The 24,717-nt window shown below is 43.2% G+C and overlaps 1 protein-coding gene across 2 annotated transcripts in view; it reads left to right on the forward strand.

Annotated features, from left to right (window-relative positions):
- The window catches only part of asap3 (ArfGAP with SH3 domain, ankyrin repeat and PH domain 3), a 46,691-nt gene that overhangs the window by 15,725 nt on the left and 6,249 nt on the right, over positions 1-24,717 (forward strand). For both annotated transcript variants that reach the window (XM_088932721.1, XM_088932722.1), the window contains exons 4-22: positions 145-219; positions 1,391-1,440; positions 2,986-3,115; positions 3,670-3,755; positions 4,513-4,588; positions 8,996-9,082; positions 9,586-9,695; positions 10,539-10,608; positions 11,025-11,112; positions 12,398-12,446; positions 13,513-13,679; positions 14,959-15,092; positions 15,194-15,285; positions 15,484-15,664; positions 18,538-18,623; positions 19,502-19,617; positions 21,465-21,532; positions 22,664-22,771; positions 24,025-24,211. In XM_088932721.1, coding sequence (XP_088788847.1) covers positions 145-219; positions 1,391-1,440; positions 2,986-3,115; positions 3,670-3,755; positions 4,513-4,588; positions 8,996-9,082; positions 9,586-9,695; positions 10,539-10,608; positions 11,025-11,112; positions 12,398-12,446; positions 13,513-13,679; positions 14,959-15,092; positions 15,194-15,285; positions 15,484-15,664; positions 18,538-18,623; positions 19,502-19,617; positions 21,465-21,532; positions 22,664-22,771; positions 24,025-24,211 — 1,960 coding nt within the window. The remainder of the gene's footprint in view (positions 1-144; positions 220-1,390; positions 1,441-2,985; positions 3,116-3,669; positions 3,756-4,512; positions 4,589-8,995; positions 9,083-9,585; positions 9,696-10,538; positions 10,609-11,024; positions 11,113-12,397; positions 12,447-13,512; positions 13,680-14,958; positions 15,093-15,193; positions 15,286-15,483; positions 15,665-18,537; positions 18,624-19,501; positions 19,618-21,464; positions 21,533-22,663; positions 22,772-24,024; positions 24,212-24,717) is intronic.

A 24,717-nucleotide genomic window follows, 5' to 3' on the forward strand; every position in this document is an offset into this window, starting at 1 on the left:
TCATGAGAAATGGAATTAGTTTTCATTTGTGATTTGCAGAGAAAATTCAGGGTGGGTTTCAGTGAGTCAAAGCCCTCTTTATTTTTGTTGTTGTGTCTCCTGTTAAAACGCACTTCGGCTGAACAGTGTTCTCTTCTCCTCCAGATTCAGAATCTGAGCAACATCGTCTCCTTCCCTCTAGAGAACATCCTGAAGGGAGAGCTGAGAGACGCCAGACAGGTGAGTCTCAGCTGGCAGTAGGATTCTGGGTGGTTTTCCTTCTGTTTGCTAAACACGGCCAAACTGGTTTATTTTAATTCCTTTTTAATGTCATAATTAGGAACAGTACTAATTGTACTGTTCATCAGACAAAATTACTGCAATAGGTAACACAGTTTCCTTAAATGACTAGTTATGTGAAATTTTGGGAACTCCCATTAAGTGTCACTGGGCATGTTTCCCTGTACTCTCTTATGAACTGGATATGAGCTTTTAATCTAACAGGAATGGATAGTACAGTAGGCCTACCACAGTTGTGTGGAGTCAGCATCCCCTTAAACAGGTGCATTGTTCTCAAGAAATAGTGTCTGTGGCATGAATGTTCACCCACTCCGTGATGGTCTGGCTGCATGATTCAAGTGCTGGTGTTTGTAGAGTTTTGCCGCAGGTGTACTCTCTTCATATTCAGGCTGCCCAGGCTGCTATGGCTTTATTGTACTACTGAACTTCTAAAGCAAGTTGAGAGAGAGAGAGATCACTTTATTAACCCTATACAATTTTTTGCATTAGGAGTTTGTCTTTTCGCATACCCCAGTTGAATGGGTCATGGTGTGATACAATGTAATTAATTGATGAACATGTCTTTTTTGTTGGAAATGTGCACTCTTTCACGGGGACTTTCTTTTCATTTTTTATAGGAGTGTTATAATCTTACCAAGTGACACAGGATTAACAAATAGCGAAGTTTGCTTTTAAAGGGGCGTGTTAGTTAACTGATTTAACAATCAACTTCCAAAACTAGATCCATGTTAGTCCAGACCTGGACGGAGGCCACAGCCTTCCAACAGGTGTAATGTATGTATGCGTACACACCTGGACAAGTATACTGAAATATGTATAGTGTATTATATAGTATAACCGGATGCTCAAATGGGCATATAGGTTTGGACATTGTTTCTAAGGTGAGAAGGTCTCTTTTGTGCATCACTCTTCATATTTGAGCTACAGCCAAAGAACCAGTGACTTCACTGGCTAGGCTATTCTGCCTGGAGTTGAACCTGCTCCACAGTCACTTGCCTTAGTTGCATCCAAGAATCAATGAGTTTAGACTGAATTCATAACCCCAGAGCTCTTGCCAGAGAAGAGCCCCAGCCTGGTTATGTGCTGAGCTAAAACGGTCTCTTATTTCCAGGAACTGAAGAAACAGATGGAGAAGAGCTGGAAAGACTATGACCTGAAAGTGTGAGTACTCTTGGGCTTGCTTTCCCAGTGAGGCTCTTGCAGGGTTTCCTTGATCAGCTACCTACAAGTTGAATTTGGCCTTGGGATGGAATTAGATAACCCCAGCTTTGGATGCACAAGATGTAATGTTAGGAAAGTTTTGAGAAAGCACCACCTGAAAGACATAACGTTGTAGGAACTCAATTGTCGTATACATATTAGTAACAAAAATTACTTGAAGCAGAAAATGAAGGGTAACGGAAAGGAGAGCTATCTCAGACTGGAGGGAGATCCTCATGGGGTGCTTCATGGGTCAGTTTTAGGACTGCTGCTCTTCTGGTAGAGTGAGAAGATTTTTGAATCATAAAAGGAATTAGCCAAGTTCGTTACTGGACAGGCTAGCGAGGATAAGTGCAAGGTACTACACGCAGGAAGGACATGTGAATTTCAGCTATTGAATGGGTGGCAGTGAACTGGGATAAGCAATGCAGGAAAGAGCTAGGACTGCTTTTCTGTTAGGGGCATATTTGTAAATTTGCTTTGACTCTTAGAAAGTCAAATGGGATTTGAAATGATATCAACTTTGTACAAGTTTCTAGTTTCAGAACCGCCCTCATTCAGGTGTGTTGCCTGAAATGGAACCATTTGGGCTCTGCAGAAGGAGATTAAATGCCCGTTGTGGCCATATCAGATATGCATATGCAGAGCCATTCCCACCTGTGTCTTTTCATTATAAATTGAATATCTATTAGGCTGTTTAATTAGTGTTCAGTTCAGAAATAAGTTCAAATTGAGGAGAGTCTGCTTAACGTTCTGTATGCTGAAGTTGTGGGAAATTGTACCATTGATGTAAAAAAAATAAGCTCAAGACATTTCTATTAGTATTAGTGAATGGAGGATTAGAGATTTAGATCTCAGCTAAAGTGCAAACCAGCAGGGAACCACTTCTCTAGAAATCCGCAAACTGGTGCGTAAGAAAACTATTTTGGTTACTGATGTTGATGTATCTTTATTTTATGTACGTGCAGCTATGGGACAGGTTAAGAAATGTCCCATTGTCTGACCATTGTCAGTAAGGTTTAGAGTCAGTTGCAAAAATGCAGGCCATTTTTAGACTAGTGCTTAGCCAAGCTTAAAGCAAACATTCTCTGAGTTAGGCTGGAACTGAGTAGTTGAATTCAGATGGCTTTTTGAATTCAAATTTGTCTTTTTCAGTAAGAGACACCCTGATACCCATCATTATTTTAAGACTGTCATGTCACAGGTCACTGTCATTGACCTGTGTCTGCAATGCTCAATGCTCACGTGCAAACACGTTTTGGTTTTTTAAATGTAAAACACAACTCGGACTTTCCACCTTTGTTTTTCTTAAATTGCAGGCCATATAGAGGCAAAACCCCAGATTCTGCTTTTGTTTTGTTGTTTTAACATGTGGCTTGTGAGGTACAGATTAACGTCAGCACATCAGCAGTTTCCCTGCAGACCGGAGGTGAATCTGAGTGCAGCTTGCTTTCTTTGTCCCTGCGGGCTTTGAAAGCTGCTTGAGCTTTCCGTCTCTCCCCGCAGTGCGAAGCTGGAGAAGGAGAGGAGAGAGAAAGCCAAGCAGCTGGGCGTTATAAAGACTGAGGTGTCTCCGGCCGAGATTGCTGAGGACATGGAGAAGGAGAGGCGTGTGTTTCAGCTGCAGATGTGTGAGGTGATGAGGGGGACATGTCTGGGCCACCCTTAAAGAACCAAACTGAAAACCAAACCCCTGAAAGTGGGCCATCGTTGTGCCTTTTCCCCCCCTTTTGCACAGCTTATTGTTTTAACGTCTACAGGACTTAGCGTGATTGATTCCCTTGTGGTGGAGGTCCTTCTGCGGTTAGTGGGCCTAGTCAGGAAACTATATGAAACCTGTGGAATGTCCAACCACTGCCAGTCTTGAGTTTTTGACCTGGTGATTATTTTAGAAATCTGCTCTGCTTTGCATTTAAAACAAGCACGGGTCTCCAGTTTTAAAGCAAAGGCATTAGTGAGTTGTGCACAATGTAAATGAGTGCACGAGGTGCTTCTGAAGCTAGTTGGCCCCCTTATTAGTCTACAGACTTGGTGCTGCTAATGGAACCTGGAGAAAAGCATTTTCCATAGCGTGTAAAGGGCAGTGACGTCCTAGAAGCACTTGGGTATAGACCACTCTGAAACTTGCCAGGGATTCCACATCTGATTTGTATGTCTCACTGATATGTATTTTTCCTCCCTGTCTTCCAGTATCTCCTGAAGACACAGGAGCTGAAGGTCAGGCAGGGTCCTGATCTGCTCCAGAGTCTCATCAAATACTTCCAGGCGCAGCTGAAGTGAGTGTCAGTGCTGAGGGTAATCCTCCCCCCCCCCATTGTCATTTCGGTGTCCTCTGCCTCAGGGAAGATTCCGATTCTCCCTCATCCCAGCCCCTCTGACAAGGATGCCAAGACAGAGGCCGTCTTGTGACTGGGCTATACTATTTCTTGTGGGCTCAGATTCCTCAAACCAAGCAAAACCAAAAACATGGTGGCCAGCATATTTTCTAAAAAGAATAAGGTGGCGGTCAGTGAGTGAGCTGCAAAAATTTAAGAGGTAAACGCATCTGTAAATATAAAAATATGTATATCTAACACACATAAAATGCAAAAAGAAATCTATATTCATTTAAAATATTTTTTTTATTTATATGAATATTAAAGTATATGAGTATAAATGAACATGATTTCTGGCTGGTTTTTGTAGTTTCTTCACTAATTATAATAAACCCCATCGTCAGACTGGACCCATTTGTCAGCTCCTCTGGCTTTGCTGACTGCATATTCTAGCAGTGGCAGTTCCAGTAAGTGAACTGATTGGAGAGGCAGGGCAAACAAATGACATATATACAGTATGTCTGTCAGTTTTCTGTGAAATTGCAATGGCATTACCCTCACAGATGCAACTAAAAAAAAAACAGCTCAGGATTAAACAGTTTGACTTGTTCCAGAAACCCGTGGTGGATGCCTGTGTGCTAATATTGTTGTATCTCTGTTTGTTTCGGGTTATTACAGCAAAAGCAGTTAGTGGCTCAGTGCAGTATTCTGTGTTCAGTTTTTTCCAGGATGGCCTGAAAGCTGCTGAGCACCTCAATCCTTTCGTAGAGAAGCTGGCGGCCTCTGTTCACACGGTAAGGCAATTTGTACGTTTCCCAGCACGCACCTCTGTCCCATGCTGTGTTTCTCTTAGGCCTCATTAAGAAACTTTTTGTTGGGGTCACCAGAAATCTCACTTTCTCTTCTCACTTTATTAAACCATTTATTGCAGCCTTAATATATCCAACTCCTGCCATACTCAGATGCAGACAATATAAAATGGGAGCAGGGAGGCAGTTCTCCTAGTAAAATGCAGAACCAGACATTTTGTACATTCCACAGTATGTCAGCAGCCAGTGAGTCCTTGAATTGTGCCCTTGTACACTCCCAAATTTAAATTGCAGTCTGAAGCAATTCAGCCTTTTGTTTTGTATGCTCAGGAATACACACAGAAACGCCGGGAGGTGCCAGTTTTTTTCCCAACTTGAGCTGGCATCATCAGACACACTCTATTAATGTATCAGAAAGTTTAGTCTTCACTCTGTGCCTGAGACCTAAATCTCAAGGCCTGACGAATCACTGCAGATTGTAATATAGGAACAAGCAAAGGTTAATTCCCTGCCGAGAAGCAGAAAGATGCAGTGTTTTGGCTGTTAAGCTAAAGAGGCTCGACCACAGAAATGTGCTTTTTTCTTTTCAAGTTTCCAATGTGGAATCAACTTTTACTTGTTCCTCTGCATCAGTGTGATGCAACTCCGCACTCGAACTTTGCTTATCAGTTTTATTTCACTGAAAGCACAAAGAGACTACAAATGTCTGGTGTTACATAAGCCCAGTCTAATTTAATTTGTGGTGCCTAACCTGTGTTTGTTTAAACTTTTTAATCTCTGTCTCTGTTTCTGTCTGTTGTTTGTGGCTGTAATATTGGCTCTGCAGGCAAGGGCAGACAAGTGATTGTGTTATTAATAAGGCAGTACCATTAAAAAGTGGAGTCAGACTGGCATCGTCTGCTAATATTGCTGTGTCGAGGACATGATACTACTTGTTCAGACTTGTCATCATCAGGATCGTTGACACTTTAATGTTTGTTTCAAAAGAAGAAACAAGAAGACTCCTCAAAATCCATTGTGTTTGGCGGGGTGGGAGGTGGTTCAAGTTGCCAAACTGGACTCCACAGTGGGGAAAGCTCTCAGGAACCTAAATATCTCAATTCCACTTACTCTCAGTACATGTATCCTTGGTGATTTATCAAAGGTTAAAGTAGCAATTCAATATAAAAATACTTTTTTGACACTCTGTATTATTGCTAAAAAGATAATATTGCGAAAATGGGTGGACAGTACAGGACCGTCATACAAAGAATGGATTAAAGAGGCTGTATCACAAGTTAAATTTGAAAAAGATTTCATATAATTTACAGGGGAAACTTAATGAGTGTAGGAATGTTTGGGGCCCATTAGAGACCTACCAAATGTTTTTTAAAAAAGTTTTCTTTAAATTTCTTTAGAAACACCTACCCACTTCTCAAATTTGAAAATGTTTCAGTTTATAGCTTAGACTAGGGGAAACCAAACTTCTAAGCTGATCTGACCTACATTAGAGTGGACTAGAGCTTGTAATCTGTAGGAGAGCAAAGACCTCACACTACAGCTCTGAACCTCATTATTCTTAGCATGACAAGTTGAAAGGAATTATAGTGCCTAAACTGCAAAGCAAACAGCATTTTTTGGTGAACCAATACATTTGTTTTCCTTTTTCTCTTTGCATTCATCCATTTTTGTATTTGCATTTTTTAACATTTCGACTTGGATGTTGGTCTCATCGTATCTGAATGTCTCATCTTGAAGTGCTAGAAAACCAGAAGCCGGTGTTTACTGGGAACCTCAGTGAGGCTCCATACCGAAGTCATGATTCTGGGAGACAGAGGTCTGTAGATACATTCCTTGTGGTGAAGAGAGCACTTTTCAGAGGGTGTCTTCTGAATGTTTGGGCTCACTTCTGGCCTTGTTGGCTTGTCAGCATGTACTGATAGGTCTTGTTGACCACAGACGGCTCTGAACAAACTAGTAGATTAGAGAGCACCTACTCGTCTGCAGACAGGATTCCTACAGTGGGGAGAGGTTTGCAATAACTTTGCAGGGAAGAATGTGGAAATCGGGGACATGATGATTTGGGGCATGGGTAGAATGTATGTACAGCTGCCAAGATGTGTTCCTCCTTTGGAAAGTTGAGATAACTGTGCTGTTGGGAAAGCTCTTTAAAAAGTGTATTAACTGGGAATTTGTTTTCGATGCACCTTGATGGATCATGTTTGTGAAATGTGTGGTTCACTGGGTTTGGAATGAGTGACACCTATCTGATGGCTTTAAGATGATGACAATTAGCTATTAAGATTCTTGAAATCTGTCTGCATAGTTATTAAATGAAAGGAATGAGGAACACTTAACAGACAGGTTTTGTGACTGTTTTGAGCATAACACGAACCATGGTAATGTCTGGATTTATAAAGGAAGACATAATACAGTACTTTTTTTTTTCAATTTATCTTCGCTGTGTGAAAGAATTTAGTGCATTAATAGGGGTTTGAATTTTTTCGTGTGACGACATTAGAAATGATCCTTTCTAGATTATCATACAGTAAAACAAGGGTTTCTTGCATGCGAGGAATGCATGACCAAAAAGTATGTGTTTACTGTGGTATGCCTTGCAGTGGAGGGCAGGGCAGCATGGTGAAATTGTTTCTGATCGGCGAGACATGGTAAATCTTAATTTACATTATGCAAAGTCACGGCAACGTAAAGAAATTCTTTAACTTGCAAGTCCCTTTGGAGACAGTTGCCTTGGAGTTATGAGAATGATGTCAGGCCACTGTAACCGTAGAAGCCTGACAATAGTTATGTGACGGACTGCACATGTGCTCTGGTTCCCCCTTACAGTCGAAAGACATGCTGGTAGGCAGGTTCATTGGTTTCTGTAAATCTGGCCCTGGTGTGAGTGTGTGCGTGTTTGTGTTAGTGTCTCTGCGCGTCTGACCTGTGATGGACTGGCATCCTGTCCAGGCTGTACCCCACTTTGTGCCTTTTGCTTGCTTAGAAAATGAATGGATAGAAGTTTGAATTGAAATCTTTTATTGTCACAAATGCCAAGTCACCCCTGATGTGCACAGTTGATGCCCTCTGGCTGTCTTGTCTTGTGCTGTTCTCTTGTTTTCTTGTTCTCTTGTTACCTTTATAAACTTTATAAACCCCAGATCATGTGATCCAATTCCATCAATCACAACCTGACAGCAGTACCATAATGTGTTAAGTATTAAGTGACTCATACACATGAGGTGTTGACTGCTGCTCAAATAAAGGACTGGAACACATGAGAGACAAAATAATTGTAAAATAGACAAAACAGTCTAACAATTCAGTAAAGACAGCTAAATGCACAAACATGTTCAGTAACGTCATAAATGAGAAAAGATAGAAAGTAAAAATGCAAGGAATATAATATCCTGCTCCATTTTTATATATGATAGGTAATAAAGATAAAAGGAAAGATATTACAGTTTTGAATGAAAATTATTCTAAGGAAAAACTCAAGATGGTGCCTCATTGAAATTTGTTTCTGAATGTATTTCAGTGTAGCCTTTATGGTTGTGTTATTACAGATTACCTGTGTACATCCCTGTACATCCCTGTACCTATGCCTACTGAATTTTATAGCTCTGTGCTTTTGTACCTTTCCCCATCTATGTGTTGCATTCTGGGTGCAGATTGCTCTGTGCTTTCTGCTGTGTGGTATGCTCTTGTTGGGGTCTCTGTTGTATGGTTCTATACATTGTGAGATGTGCTCTGTGGTATGGGTAGACATTGTGCTACTGTATATGTTCTATACATTCAAGATTCAAGATTCATCACATTGTGATACATACTCTGTATGTTGTACTGTGGGTATACATTATACTATATGTTCTATACATTGTATGATGTGCTCTGTGCTGTGCATTCTATACATTGTCTTTTATGTTCTGTATGTTGTGCTATATGTTTTATACATTGTGTTGTGGGTCCTATACATTATTCAATAATAGTTCAGGTGGGTAGCTGCGTCAGCATGCGTAGGCTGCAAAAGGAACAAGTAATAGGTTTATTCCATGCTGAAAAAAAGAAGAAAGAGAACACAACGTTTCGGCCGTGGAGCCTTCTTCAGGTGTTCTTCAGCCTTCACACCTGAAGAAGGCTCCACGGCCGAAACGTTGTGTTCTCTTTCTTCTTTTTTTCAGCATGGAATAAACCTATTAATTATTCAATAATGTTCTATACATGTGCAGTAGGCGCTATACATTGTTCTATAGTTGTGCCGTGGGTCCTATACATTGTGCGATGTGCTCTGTGCTGTAGGTTCTATACATTGTGCTATATGTTCTATTCGTTGTGTCGTGGGTCCTATACATTGTTCTGCACGTTCCATACATTGTGCTGTGGGTCCTATACATTGTGCGATGTGCTCTGCAGCTGCGGCAGGCGCAGGACGAGGAGATGAAGCAGCTGGCCCAGGTTCGGGACTCTCTGAGGGGCTTCCTGCAGGTGGAGGGCAAGGAGGTGAGTCCAGTGGCTGATCCCCCAGGACTTTACAGATTCCCACAGCTCTCTTCTTGCCAGTGTTAACACTGTTGTACAGTATAAATGATCAGCAATCCCTACATTTCCAGCTCCTAAATGGATACTACACTATTTGTAATAAAGCGATCAAGTCTGCACACCAAAAGAAAACATTTTAGTTTGCAAGAGAAAAGCCCTTTTCTGTTTTTTTTTAACTCTTGCAGCTCCTTGCAAAATTGAACTCTTCAACCAGCATTTTGATGCCACTACGTTACCTTTTTCAGAAACATGTCAAACAAGACCTACCTTGCAGGGAATAAGTCTTCACTCTCTGCTGCCGGAACAGCCTGAAATGTATTGGACCTATGGCCCAGGTCACTCAGCACTATTACTCTTGCCCAAGTATGGCTGAGCAGAATCGTATATTGGGGAAAAAAAAGCAGAGCCTGTGGGGAATTTTTCTCTTTTTCTGCTTAATTTTAATAGTTTCTCTTCTTTATCAGGACCACTTGAACAGGAAGAACTCTGGGAATGGCTACAGCATTCATCAGCCTCAGGGGAACAAGCAGTATGGCACAGAGAAATCCGGATTCCTGCTCAAGAAGAGCGATGGGTGAGGGGTCTTTCAGACTTGATTTATTTCCCCCCTTCACCGTGAGTGAAGGGAATACATTGGCTCTGGGGTGGTTAAGCCTTTACAGGACAGAATCGCTGTAAAGCTGTGTCTGATTAAAGAAACTGGAAAATGAGCAAGCCCCTGATCACAGGGGCAGGGCTGCTTCGTTAGTTTCTACAAGATGATCAGAGGCTGTGGTAAAAGTCTTGTTTGAAAGCAGTAGCAAGCTTTTCAAATGCAGCTGCAGATCACTTTGTTGTTTTTTTTTGGGGTGGGAGGGTGGATTTTTTTCAAGTCTGTTTTGAATTAAACATATAGAGGAAGTACTGGTTAAACAAATTCTTTTGCCGTTGTTTTAAGTGACTTTAAGTGCTGAGATCAACGGTTCGTGAGGCCTAAACCTTTGGGTCCCTTGTCTGTTTACGTACATTATTTAATGTAGACTGGTGGTGTCAAAGATTAAAGACATCAAAACACTTATCCATCCATTCATTTTCCAACTGCTTTATCTAGTGCAGGGCCACGGGGGAGCTGGAACCTATACCAGCAAGTAATGGGTCCATCTCAGGGCACAGACAGCCACGCACTCACATCAGGACCAGTATTCCCTGTAGCCAGTTAAACTCCCAGCATGTCTTTGTAGTGTGGGAGGAAATCAGAACACCCAGTGGAGGCCCAGGGAGAACATCCAAACTCCACACGGACAGCCCCCCCCCAGTCTGGAACTGAATCCAGGGCCCCAGCACTGTGAGGCAGCAATGCAGACCACTGCACTGTGATGCCGCCTAGAAACACTTCTTATAAAAATCCATTTCTGGGTTCTTTTCTCATGCCCTGCAGGATCAGGAAGGTGTGGCAGAAGAGGAAATGTGGAATCAAATATGGATGCCTGACAATATCCCACAGCACGGTATGGCAGGCTCCTGCTCCTGAGCCTCTCCTTCTGCTAATGATCTGTTTACACTTCCAGTGGTCTCCCTGCACTCAGGGAGCCTTGGCAGGTGCCTAATGCGTTTTCCAAAGAACTGCAACAGATGTGCGCCAAGGAAAAAGCTTGTAATGTTTCAGACTGTTATACAGCAATTTAAGCTGTGTTTTGGGTAATTATGCTGTGTACTGCCCAGCATGTGTGCCAATAACTGTGTTTTTACCATTAATGTCTAAATGTTACCCACATTACCCACGCACTTTACATGTTTGGAACCTGGGCACATGTTGCAAAGTTGGCGCTGCCGGAGCGTCCGTCTGGCCGCCTTCCTGTGTCGCTCATGAACGGCGCTCTTGGGTTTGTCGCGTTTGGCCGATTTGTCTCTTGTCGTCCCGCAGATCAATAGGCCCCCCGCCAAGCTGAACCTTCTGACCTGCCAGGTCAGGCCCAACCCCGAGGAGAGAAGGACCTTCGACCTTGTGACGCGTAAGTCCCAGCAGGGCTTGTGGAACTCCTCAGCAGCTGCTCAAACGAGACAGAACGGGTAGCAGCTGGACACCTTGTTTTGAGCCTCTCGAGCAGACAAGTTTTACGCGAGGCAAAAAGGAGTGTTCGAATATTTGCTTGTGCAGAGAGCAAAGGCTAACTAGTGTACTAATATGTCTTGAGTTTTAGAAATCATCACATTGACATAAAAACTACTGCCATTTATCATCAACACTGTTTGCAGTGGTTATAGGTCCCTCAAACAAGAAACTACCTCTCGGACAATGTTTTTGCCACTTTTTACAGCAGTGAGTCCGGTGTAGGTTAACACCATCAAATCTGAGCAGTGCAGCCAGCAGTTGGATTCTGTGTGCTTGTGTTAATGATTCATCTTAAGGAATTACTCTGCTTGGGTTATGTACATTATAAGGGCAGTTTTCAAGGTTGCACTTTCAAGTGCCAGACTGTTCTTGTTATGTGAGATTAAAGACAGGGGCTGAATTGAGAAAGCAAAAGAAAACGTTCATTTTTTTTCCTTTGAATTCAGCAGCTTTGGCAAGCACGTCTTTAAAAAAGCAAGGTGTAAGAGGTTTGTTTGCCCAGTATTGTTTGTATCTGTTTGTTAATTATATTGTGTGCCAAGCAATGTGTATGTCAGGAATGGCAGTCTCTCCTGCTAGCCGGTGTTTAATCCTTTATATAGGTCAGGTTTTGATTTGAAGCACATGTGCTCAGATTTTTGGATAAACAGATTAACGGCACTACCGGTTGCTCATTTTTCAGCGTGGAAGGCCATAGAAATCCTGCAAGTCATCAGATTGTGAAGCACCTGTCTTACATTAAGGATAATCCCAAGGAGCCACACCGGAATAAGTCCTTGCAGCACTGGCTCCTGCTGAGTTTACGGATATAACACTGCTATTCCATGGCCAGACACTGCACTGGGTACTCCAGTGGTTTTGGACTGTGCTGTAATTCCTAAAGCAGGTTCATTAAAACAACAGCAGTTACAGCTTTGAATTTCCTTCTAAAGGCTTTAGTGAACTTGATTTATTTAATCTCTGTAACCAATTCCTCCCATCCGCCACCCTCACGTTTCTAATTCTTCAGAAATAAAGAACAATTAGGGGCTGGAAGAAAATGGCAGCAAGTTAGTTCTTGTGCAAGGCGTTTTGGTTTCTTTTTGCAGGTTTGATTTCTGCACGCAAGGCTTTGTTAGAAAACCTGGCCTGCAGCAGTAATTTGCCAACTAATTCCCATCTCCTTCTCTCTTTCTGAATTTCAGATAATAGGACTTACCACTTCCAGGCAGAAGATGAACAAGAGTGTATGATGTAAGTAAACCAGATGTATTAGAAAGCACTTTCAATATGCAGTAGTGTGTAACACTATTGTTATAGTCTCCTTTCTCCTGCAGTTTTCAAATTCAGTTGAGACCTGGTACAGAGCAGGACCTTAGATTTGGCTGGAGACAGTAGATGTTTCACTTGGGAGCAACCCTTTGTAGACTGCCCATCCTTTCGGCTTCCCACATGCCAGGGTGTTTTGCCAGACGCCTCCTCTTCCTCCAGACTACAGGCAGTGAGGAGCAGAGAGCCCCTTCACTCGAGCCCCAGGCTCCTGCTGAGGCGGAGCCGGAGGAGGCCAAGCGGAGTTCAGGCGTTTCTTGGGACACCAGGGGAGTTCATTTCTCAATGCGAAGCAGATGGGGCCTCTGTCTCCAGCTGCTCCTCCAGTTCCCACTACTCCTGAGCTCAAACATTTGAGGTTTTGCAGGACACTAAAGAAACACCCAGTGTTTGGTCTGTCTCTTTTCTGCTTTGTACACATGCATCATTTTTTTTTTTGTCGTTGTCCACACCTCTTAGGCTGACCCTTTGTGTCAGGCTCTGCCAAACAAATTGCTTGGGAGGACAATAACCTTGGGGGAAAAAGAAAGCTAAACTAAATTATACTGATGTCATGAAGAAAAAACTGTATTGAAAAAAGAGATCATATGCAAGGTTAATGGAATTGCAGTTCTGTTTATTTAAAAGTACCATAAATCCTGTTTTCTAGCTACAGGGAATGTGCCACTCCTTTCTTTTTGAAAAGAGAGAGGGTGGGAAGCAGAGAGGAAAGTCAGAACGCTTTGAAAAAGGTCACAGGAATTCCCAAAAATGACAAGGAAGTGAGCTGGTTAAATTTATTGCCTTCCTGGTAGATTTGACAGTTTCATGGATCTTTATTATGAGTAATCCCTAACAAAAACAGTATGGGTCAAAACCAAGTAAGGTTTTTCTGAGTTCCTAGTCGGATGGGACTGCGGTATTAGTATCGCTTCACCTCAGAGCGCGAGACGCTCAGGGAGGGGAGACGGAAGTGAGCATTCACGAGGTGGCTGTGTGCGTCTTACCGCAGATGGGTGTCGGTGCTGCAGAACAGCAAGGAAGAGGCCCTCAACGCTGCGTTCAGGGGAGACCAGAGCCAGTTCAAGGACAGCAGCCTGCAGGAGCTGGCGCGGGCCGTCATCACCGAGGTGCGCCACATGCCGGGCAACGAGGTGTGCTGCGACTGTGGAGCGCCAGGTACATGCACTTCAAAGCCCCACCAGTAGGTGGTGCTGTCGCGTCTCGGATGGGGTTTGGACTTGACCACTGTTGCTATGAGCACCAATTGAAGTGCCAGGAAGTTGTTTAAATCACTGTAGTTCAGTGACCCGACCCTCATCAGAGCTGACTGCAACATCGAATTTTTTTAAGTACTGTTTTATTTAGTGTTGCACTAGATTTTTCACTATTTTTGTGGGTGAGTGTTGCTCTCCATTCTCTGTTTTTGTTTGTAATCAACACTTGGGTGTTCATTGCTAGCAAGTCATGCAAATTCGTAGTATCTGTAGCAGTAGGTTAAGGAGGTGGTTAAGGGCTCTCTGCGCTTGTATTACGGACGTCATGGGATCCAGTCTCCAGATGGGAACACGACTGTGTAAGATAATTTGCTCAGCTTGCTTCTGTAGAATACCTGGCTGTATAAATGGGTACACCTGTAAAAGATTGGATAAAGACATTGGCCAAATGATTTAGAATCAAAAAGTAATCATCTAGGGTTTTTTTTTTTAAATTAGGATGAGATGTTGAATGGTGTACATCTGATTTTTTTCACATCAAAACTGTAGGTACTTAAATTACAGTTACAGGACATATGCGGCAAATATCAAGTATCACAACCTTGCAAATGCTAAACCGATATTTGCATGTGAGCAGCTGTGTAAGACCATTTCTGACTTGCAGTGGAATTGGTCCATAATCATCATCGGTTATGATGGTCACAGGTGACCACGCCCAGTGTTAGGAGCTGCTAGTTGAAAGGAAAATGGTCCTATTGGGACTTGACAGACCGATGGTGATCATGACAGCCTTTACTTCACTAGAGCAGTAGCTTGAAGCCACAGGCCCTTGTGGTCTCAGTCAGGTGACCTCATATTACTTATGACCTCATTCCGATTTTCTTAGCACACTGTCCAGTTGTTGATTGGAAGGCAGGCAGTGAGGGAATCACAGGTGCTCCCAGCCCAGGCTGACAGGGCCTTAAGGAGACCTGTTATTGCTATGAAGTCATTGGAGGAGTGGTTCTGTTCCGTATGGCTGTTAACAGGTCACATGGCTTTTATCTGCTCCTCAGATGTTTTTACTTTGGATCCACCTGAGTGAATATCGCTACAGATCTGCATGTGAATTTTGACAGCCTAATAGTGCTGGAAGAGTCTTCAGCTCCTTCTTTTGACTTGTGTGTAAGCAGCGAGCCAAGAAAAAATGGAGTCCTCTTTGTTGTAAACTCACTGACTGGCCCCGACTCCTTGTTCTGCAGATCCCACATGGTTATCCACCAATCTCGGGATCCTAACCTGCATCGAGTGCTCTGGAATTCACCGGGAGCTGGGAGTGCACTACTCCAGGATCCAGTCCCTCACTCTGGACATGCTCAGCACCTCTGAGCTGCTGGTAGGTCAGCTGCCCCCTTGGCACCTGTCCCAAGGTGGATTGTGGTGTATTCTGTTCAAAGGCCAAGTGTTGCACATTTACCATGAGGCTCTGTTTTGCAGCTCGCTGTGAGCATCGGAAACACAAGGTTTAATGATATCATGGAGGCAGGATTACCCAGCGATTCTGTGAAACCTCTTCCTAACAGTGACATGTAAGTGTATTGCTGCTGGAGATTAAAATGAGTGTTGCTCATGCATGAACAGTTTACCATTGCAGATGGGAGGTTTATCCAGATGATTAAACAATGGTTGTTCTGTAATACGATTCTAATTGTTTAATTGATTTCTTAGCAAAAGAAATTTCCTGGGCTGCAGTTCATTTTTTAACAGCAGTATCTTATCTGTTACAGGAATGCCAGAAAGGAGTATATCGTAGCTAAGTATGCAGAAAGGCGGTATGTTCAGAGAAGCGGTGATGAGGACTCCTACCGGCTGTACGATGCCATAAAAAGCAGAGACATCACCACGCTGCTCCAGATATATGCAGAAGGAGAAGACCTGACCAAACCAGTGGCCATCCCAGAGGGACAGGTCAGTGAAGTATTTGAGTAGGAATGTCTTTGTGTTTCGGATGGGATCTAGAACTTCAGAGGCTCAGGCAATAAACGCCTTTGCTTGAATGGAAATTGGGCATTATTGTCTAAAGATCACTGGTTCTTTTGTGGTTTGGGCTACGTTGTTGTAATTGGGATTCCTCAAAGGGATGAGCCACAACTGGCCCAAAACTTTTGGGGTTTGGGGGTTCAATGTCGGGTGGGTTACCTTAAGCCTGCCACTGGGTAGCATGCCGTACAACTGTGAGATGTCAATGTGATTGTCTTTGAGAGCTGCAGCAAATCTCCAGCGATTCTGCACTCTGCTGTTGGTACTGTGGGCTTACAGTGAGAAAAAAAAAACGGTAACCTGGCAGTGCATGTTTCTGGACAAGCCTCTGATGTTTTGTGTACTGATGTAAGCGTTTTAAAGGTGCACTTAATGAATAAATAATTAATGATGGGGGGCTCTTAAATAGATTGCAGTCAAACCCAGGACCCACAACTGTGAGTCAGCAGTGCTAATGGTAATTCCAATATACTATTCACTTGGTTTAAGCTCTAAAGCTATCTTCTAAAAAACAACTGCAATCGGCCCTTGTCAGCTACAGATTTGGTCATCATGGAATTTGACTATGCAGAGTTTCCTGTATGACCATGAGCGTAAGCTTTTGAGAACTCTTAGTTTTAAGTGTAGAAACTGAGTGGGAGCAATTGTTAATTTAAGTCCATAGAGCTTGGCTACAATCCCATGTTTTACAGCCAACGTGTTGCACGTGTTGTACGTGCTCAGCAATTCCTTCATTTTTATCCTGTTTTACTGCTTTTATGGTATTTAAAATCATGGCCCAAAAACATATAAAGAAGTGATGAAAATATTGCCGTAAGGTTTCAATATGTGACATCTTTAGAGAATAAAATAACAGCTTTACATAAACTTGGCCACGGTAAATCTTTTGCTTTTTTGAGGATGTTAATGTTTTAAAATCAAGGATTGGGTTTCAAGGTAAGTCTAAACATTTAATTGTACAATAATCAATTTATTTTTATAGGTAGGCTTTAGTGGCAGTACATTCACTAGACTGTTCTAGTTTCTCTTAAATCCTCTCATGGTAGACATCACAGCCTCTGGCTGTCAGTTTTCGCAAACGCAGGTCTCTCATCTGACTGGAACACCGGTGTCCATGACCCTTTCGTTCAGCGCCGTTAGAAACCGGCCAGCAGTCTAGCCTGGGAGCGCTCCAGGGCTGCGCAGATGTGCGGCTTGACTGCTCAGGACTTTAATTGCAGGGGTCCGTCTCACTCTACAACAGTCAAACAAACAGAGCACATCCGTTAAAGACCCCCCGCTGGCTTGCACATGTGTTTACTGCCATCTGGACAAGCAGCCGCTAAAGAACACGGACCTCTCAAGCTTATAGAAACACCAAACTTCATCTTTGGCCAAACAGCTGTTGAAACTCTGAACTGCAGCCTCTGCCTCACTGATGGCCTTATGCCTGATCTACAAGCAGTAGGCTTGTGTTTCGAACATAATGATTCCTAAGAGCCAGAAACCACGTAAAGCTGCCTTTAAACTACCAATATCTGGAGAGCTGGAAACAAGATGAGACTGGTTTAATTAACAATCTTGTGTGTTTAAGACCTTGGGTTGAATGAAAGCCAGAAGATGCTGTACTCCTTGAAGACTCTACTCTGTGCAGTAAACTGTGTAACCATGAAGGTTTACCTAGCCAAATGCTCTTACTTCAGCTTCTTTGCAGGGTGTTTGTTGAAATAACTGTAGCTGTTAGACCAAATGGAACAATTTGACAGTCCAAATTAAAAGTAGAATTGCCATTTGTTTTTCTTTTTTTATTCCCTTATTTGAAACCAGCTAATTTAAATGGTCTTGATTTGCCACTGTAACTGTAGCAACTAAGAACGAGGACTATACCAATTGTGTGAGCTCCATAGTGCCCAGCAGGAAAGTTGCATTGCTCACCGATGGCTCTGTGAGCTCACAGGTGTCCTAAAAGGGGAGGAGACCCCAACCAACTGAACTCCTGCAGCACTTGCACAGTTGTGCAAAGCTTCATGTTCATTGTCAATAAGAGACATCAAGGCTTGTAATTGGTTCCAGCCTGCCTTCTGAATCAGTGCCTTGTCTGCTTTAACACCTGGGCGGTCCGATGTGCCAGGAAATCATGACTTTGCAGGAAAACAGAAGCCAGGGAATCTCTCTTGCTTGTGCATGGTACGATTAGCTATACGCCTGGAAAACTGTCCAAAGATGTCTCGTCTTGGAAACCAGACATTGCTAAACCACTCTGTCTCCCAGGCCACAGTCTCAAACAGTGTCACCACATCAGTTGGGCCACAGTTCTAACCTGGTATTCACTTCTGTCTCTGAAGCTCTGAGGCTCTCAGGGCTCAAAGCTGACCACACTACCAGTCTTTTAGTCCCTGCCAGAGGACCACACCCAGAGTGTGGTTAAAAGACCACAGTGTCTTTCAGTCTCTCTGACTGAAGTCGGGCAGTTTCGATCTCAGCACATCTGCTTTTGCAGTCTCTCAGGTGTTAAGAGTGCAGGGTAATAATCTCTTTGGGTACAGGAAGACTCCTTTGTCTGCTAGTTTTGGTTCTAACTAAGCTGAACATTCAGTTCCCTAGTCTTAAGTGACCTCTTAATTTATATAGTCAGGTTCTTTAAAAAAAATAGTTGTAAGGTAGAAACAATTACAAGGATCTGGTTAAGAATGTGTTTCCTTCGATTCAGGACTCGATGGAGGGAAGATCTAAGCAACAGGACGGCTCCCAGGTGAAGATGTGGCTTTGCAGAGTGCTTGTGTACAGTGAATTTAATTGGCTTTTCTCTTCTGCTCTTGCAGGATCTTGGCGAGACAGCCCTTCACCTGGCAGTGAGGGTGGCTGAGAAGAGCTCTCTGGCTCTGGTGGACTTTCTCGCACAGAACAGGTCAGCAGCTCTGTGAAATCCCATCACCCCTCTCCTCACCACCAGGTGATGTTTCCAGCTGACCCGAATAATTTCGGGCACCTGGATCCATTTCTGCATTCACCAACCCACTTTTTTTCCCCTCCCTAAACGACTGCAGAATATGGCAGGAAAAATACAGAATTAATAAGTAAATTATGCGGATGTAGAGGCCTGCCACTGTAGCTCTCTCTTACAGCCAGCTAAATAACTGAATTATGTTATTTGGGATGAACTATATCCGAAAAATTTGATGGCAGAACTGTTATTTGTGAAGGCCTTAAATCTCCACCAGTGCCGTTAACTTAATGATCAATGTCTTAATTGTAAACGTGATTTGTAAAGTCAATCAAGTAAATCAGTCCTATTCTTGTTTCTAATTGTTTACATTATATTCCTTTTAGAGTTGTGTTGATAAAAACAATTTGTCAAACATTGTGTCTAGCAAATTTAAATTGTTTTTGCTAAAAATGTCAAATTAGTCTGTTATAGAATCTTTTATCTCAACCGAAAGGCTCAGAAGTAGCAGTGTGATCAACGTCTTGAGTCCATGGCCAGCCAGCAAGTACCTCTTAGAGCTGTAATTAATTCCTCTTGGATTGTCTGAATGATTAGTAGGTGGCTAGGTCTGTGCATCCTGATTGGCTGGATCTCCAGTTATTGCCTGTCAGCTTGGATCACCCTCCTGTCAGTGCAGTGGCAACTGGAGTGTCCACTGCAGGGACATGAACTCACAGGTTGCATTGGTTTGTGTGTTAGGGAAAACACTCAGTGCTGGAATATCATACAGTAAGTGAAAGTACAGTACTGATTATGGCCATGCAGTGTGTCAACACTTCCTGTTTTACCTTTCTGCCCAGTGGATGCCTGGAGAAAAAGATCTCAGAAGGCAACACTGCACTGCACTACAGCTGCCTGTATAACAAGACTGAGTGCCTCAAACTGCTGCTGAAAGGAAAGGCAACATTAAGCACCGGTAAGAAGATACTACATTCTCCATTAGAATTTCCTACAGCTGCACAAAATCACAAAATCAAATTCATGCTTAAAGAATACAATGCTACCTTACAGTGAAGATGGAAATCATTCATTCTAGTGCAGACAAAGTTAATCTACTCTCAGTGGTTTTCCTGTAAAAATGGAGGATGGCTTCTTGAGACACAGCCAGCTTGACTTAGATTGAGCTAGAGATTGTTTTAAATTCTGTAAAGTCTGGTAAGTGTTACTGGATTATCTTAAAGATTAGGTTAAATTTGGCATGGTGGTTAGCACTGCTGCCTCACAGTTCTTGAGTCCTGGGTTTGATTACAGACTGGGGCACCTTCTGTGGGGGAGTCTGCATGTTCTCCCCCATATCCATGTAGGGTATCTCCAGGTGCTCCAGTTTCCTCCTGGTAATCAACGACAATAGGTTAGATGACGTCCCTGGATTGTGCTTATGTGGGTGGGTTTGTGTGTGCGTCCTGTGATGTACGTGCATCTTGTCCACGGTGTGGTCCCGGCTTTTCCTGTGTTTCTGAGATAGGGCTGGGGTTACTGCGACAGCTGGCAAGAATAAGTGGCTTTCTGTTGAAGGACAGGTGCGGTTGAAGTTCAAAGTCTGAGCTCATCCCTGTAATGCAAATCAGAGTACAAGACTTACTCTAGATAACCCACCCTAATTCTGCTTCCTTCTTAAATTACAGTATTTAAATTAAACTCAAACAGCCTTTTCTCCCTAAATATACCCTTTAAATTACTTGCAATATTCCCCCTCCCCCCACACTAGCTGTGGTTTAAAAGCGTGGCTGTGTATCACAGTTCTGTTTCTTGTTTTTCAGTCACTCTAGCTTTCAAAACATTTTTTTTCATATTCTTACCAGATGTGCATGTGACTGGAAATAGACCAGCTGACAGTACTCATCTGGTCTGAGCATTCCTGTCCATAGCATAACAAAATAAGAACAGATACCATAGGCTGTCATTGCTTGTTGTGAGGTCTCATTACAAAGCCTGCCTCATAATCTGCCTTCCCCTGTTCGACGTCATAGTTAATGACAGGAAATGGACGCCTGTTTTTTGTTGACTTGGCTCAAGCACTCCCAGAGATTAATTTTGACTGCGTACCAAGATTACCAAGGGATTGAGCATACACAAGGCTAAATAACCATTCTCTTGTCTTGAACTTTGTAGTCAATTCAACTGTCTATTAATTCAGATTCAGTTAATATATCAAATTAACGATGATTTAATGACTTATCAGTGAATAATAAGCAGCTGAAAAGGGATCAGAGCTGGTTGGTACCTGCCAACAAGTGAATGTTACAGAAGTTATGTTTCAGAAATGGATGAACTAAATACGTTCGGAAAACTGGCACTACAGAGAATAAACCCCACAAACTCCAGTATGTGCAATTAATTTGACGCCAGAGGCAACACAGCAGAGGATCCCGTGTTGTTGAAGAAGGGATTAAAAGGAAGGCAAAGTGTAATAGTAAAGGCTCAAAAGCAAAACCAATCTGATCATCATCATGAAGCTTCTAAAACTAACATAAAAGGTTGTGTTGCCACGTATTCATGGATATTCTATTTTACTAGACTTTGAAGACTTTAAATAGCTTTAAAGCTACTTAGCAGGAGAGAAGTGCAAAACAACACTTCTTCCTTAACACATTCTTAGGGTTAGTGAATATCAGAAAATAGTTTATTTTTTTGTGTGTTAAGGCAAGAGGTGGCAGCATAGAAATGCTTGGTTAATATGAGTTTGTTACAAGCCCTGCCAGTTATTTTGAAAAGTTGGGGTCTATGGGTAACTTCACATTTTTTCTCTTCTCACTTCTGTAGTTAACAGCGCCGGGGAGACAGCATTGGACATAGCAAAGAGACTTCACCACACACAGTGCGTGGAATTGGTAAGAAGCACAAGTGAATTGTCCCTCTCAGTGGACACAGCTTGTCCACTGAGAGGGACATAACTACTGCACACCACAATATATTCCAACATTCTTTATAAAACACAATACGTAGTAGAATGAGCGCAGTTTTTCCTTTTTATATTTAACATTTGCTATTAATCCACCACTGGACCTCCAATTTGCAAGCCATTTCTTTGGTAAAGAAAACAATTCTGTGCTAAAAAAGGAAGACTGACTGTATCTTGCAAAGAATTAGAAACTGTGACATCGACACAGTAGTGGAAGAAATGATGTCGAAAATCAGGGTAGTGTGGGTGGCGTGAAACTTGGTGATCGCCCTGTCTTACCAGGGACAGGAAGAGTGAATTATCTGTTGCACACTGTAATACTGTATCAGTCTAACAAGGGCTTATTATTGATTAATTAGCACTTTGGATTAGTTTAGATTAAGGGGCAAGTTTACAATAATGTTGCTATCTCGGAACATCCTTACGTAAAGTGAACCCTATGCCAGCATGTGGGAAACTGAGACAAATTGTGAATGGTGCCTGTAGAAAATCAGAACCTAGATGTCCATAAGAGTTCAAAGATCTGCTCTTTAAGGATTCTGGTCATGAAGAGGATTGATAAAAAGCAGAATTAAACAGAGATCCTTTACACCAGTCTCCTGATATTTTTTACTATATACCCACCCAATGTGGACTTGCCAGTTGTTTTAAGAAAGAGGCTCAAAACAGTCTCTTCTGGCCATAGGGCTCAATTCATGATCCAAACCCTCTAGGCCATGTAATTAAAGGGATCTTACTTGGGCAAAAAAGTGATTGTGCAAAAGAGAGTTACACTGTATCCCTTATCCAAGAGTTTGGTTCATCAAATGCCCCATTTGATCATGTAATCCATGGTGTGTATTAATTCCAGACACATTTGCTCTTTGTACCTTACCATCATCTGTAATCCCCTTTACAGAGTGGTAAATGAGAAGGATATTTTTTGCTCAAACTTTCTCATGTGTTATAGAGGCCTACCGGGTAATTTCTTTCATAATGACGCCTGACTGTCAGAGGTCAGGAGGCCAGTAAGCTCTTGAAGGGTTTACTGCCATCATGACGTTGCTTCTGCCCTCTGTAGCTGGAGCTGGCCCTGGCGGGGAAATTCAACTCCCAGATCCACGTGGAGTACATCTGGGAAACGCAGCAGGAGTACATGTACGACAGTGAGGATGAGCTGGATGAGAGGGTAAGACACAGCTCCTGTAATACATGGCCAGCAGGCGATTGCACCCCAAGGTGACCCCAAAACTAAGTGGGCTCTTTACAAACTACAACGCTAAACCACACTTTCTCTACTCTGGGTTTCTCTTGGACTATGTCTTGTTTTTTGTTTTAATCTCAGTGGTCTCTTAAGCGGCCCCCGTCTAGCTCTGTTGGTAAGAGCATGAGACTCATAATCTCAGGGTAGTGGGTCCGTGTCCCATGTCCCAGCCTGACAACCCTGTCCCGTAAAAAACTAATGTTATGGAAACAGCAACAGGATGTTGCTGCCTCTACATGCTGGAAGGCATAATGGGTTAACATCCATGGAACCACGACCCTCACAAGGAAAAGCAGAGTGAAAATGGATGGATGGTATTGTGGCTTGTTTCTTGCTTACTATGGTGAGGAGTCCCCAAATATTGTCCCTGAAATGCTTGTTGTTTCCCTTTCCGATATATAGTACCTGTCTAAACAGCTCTTTGTAAGTTGTTGACAATGTCCAGACAGGTGAGAATTTTTTTGTGTCAAAAACTCCTGTAATATATACCTATAACACCCCTGACTCAAATATGAGCACGGGACAGGGTGGCATCAGGGTTAATCCTGACTGGGCAGGGGACAGCAGACAAGAGCCCATTTCCGTCTTCAGTAGGCCCACACAGGAACTGAGCCCCGGACACTGGGACTGTGAATCAACCAGCCGTTGTTCCCAAACATGACTAATCCTGCAAGACTTCGGTTCTTCACACCACAGCAATCCATATGAACTAGGCTCTTCTGAAACAAAGCAGTTGGTTGAGTGCTAATTCCTCACCTCAAATGACCTTCTTGAAAGCTGCAGTTTGCTTATGAATGCATTTTGAAATATAGTTCAATTAAAGGTTGAATAAAAAAGGCAGAAAAACAGGACTTGGTTTGCACGGACTTTGCTGTTATTATGTTTACTCAGTATGTAAATTCAAATTCTTGTGTTTCTATTAGCCTTCTGGTGGAAGTACATATGCCTCCTCTCATCTGCACCAAATGTACAGTTGTGCCATCTTACCAAGCTTATTTATAGAGTAGAGACAGTTTTTTTTATTTGTTTTTTAATAAAAAGCTGTTTTATTTTTTTACATTACCTAAATACTCTTGAGTCTCCCAGCACAGGGGTGAGCAAACAGATACAGTAACGTTTTTTTTAACTGGGGTCCTTCTTAGCGACTCCGCCCTTTTACTCTGTGCTTGTGCTGCCAGGTCAGCCCGTTACAGAGGTCTCTGCGCTCCACCCTACCTTCTGGGCCACCTCCGACCCGCTGGAGCTATACCAACACCAGCATCTCCAATAAGACCTATGAGAACATTGACTTCCTGTGTCGAAGCCCAGCCTCCAACAGCTCCTCCTCTGAGCCCCCACCACTGCCTGCCAAAAGCATCCAGAGAGGTAAGGGTTGCACTGTGCCACAGTCTTGGGGCACAGTCTCAGAGCACACGGACTGGAGCTGTGCTACACTGCACCACAGTCTCAGAGCACACGGACTGGAGCTGCGCTACACTGCACCACAGTCTCAGAGCACACGGACTGGAGCTGCGCTACACTGAGCCACAGTCTCGCATCACACGGACTGGAGCTGCGCTACACTGCGCCACAGTCTCGCATCACACGGACTGGAGCTGCGCTACACTGCGCCACAGTCTCGCATCACATGGACTGGAGCTGCGCTACACTGTGCCACAGTCTCCCATCACACGGACTGGAGCTGCGCTACACTGCGCCACAGTCTCGCATCACACGGACTGGAGCTGCGCTACACTGCGCCACAGTCTCAGAGCACACGGACTGGAGCTGCGCTACACTGCGCCACAGTCTCGCATCACACAGACTGGAGCTGCGCTACACTGTGCCACAGTCTCACATCACACGGACTGGAGCTGTGCTACACTGCGCCA

The sequence above is a fragment of the Atractosteus spatula genome, chromosome 14 (genome assembly GCF_055471065.1).
Source record: "Atractosteus spatula isolate fAtrSpa1 chromosome 14, fAtrSpa1.hap1, whole genome shotgun sequence".
Taxonomy (NCBI): Eukaryota; Metazoa; Chordata; class Actinopteri; order Semionotiformes; family Lepisosteidae; genus Atractosteus; species Atractosteus spatula.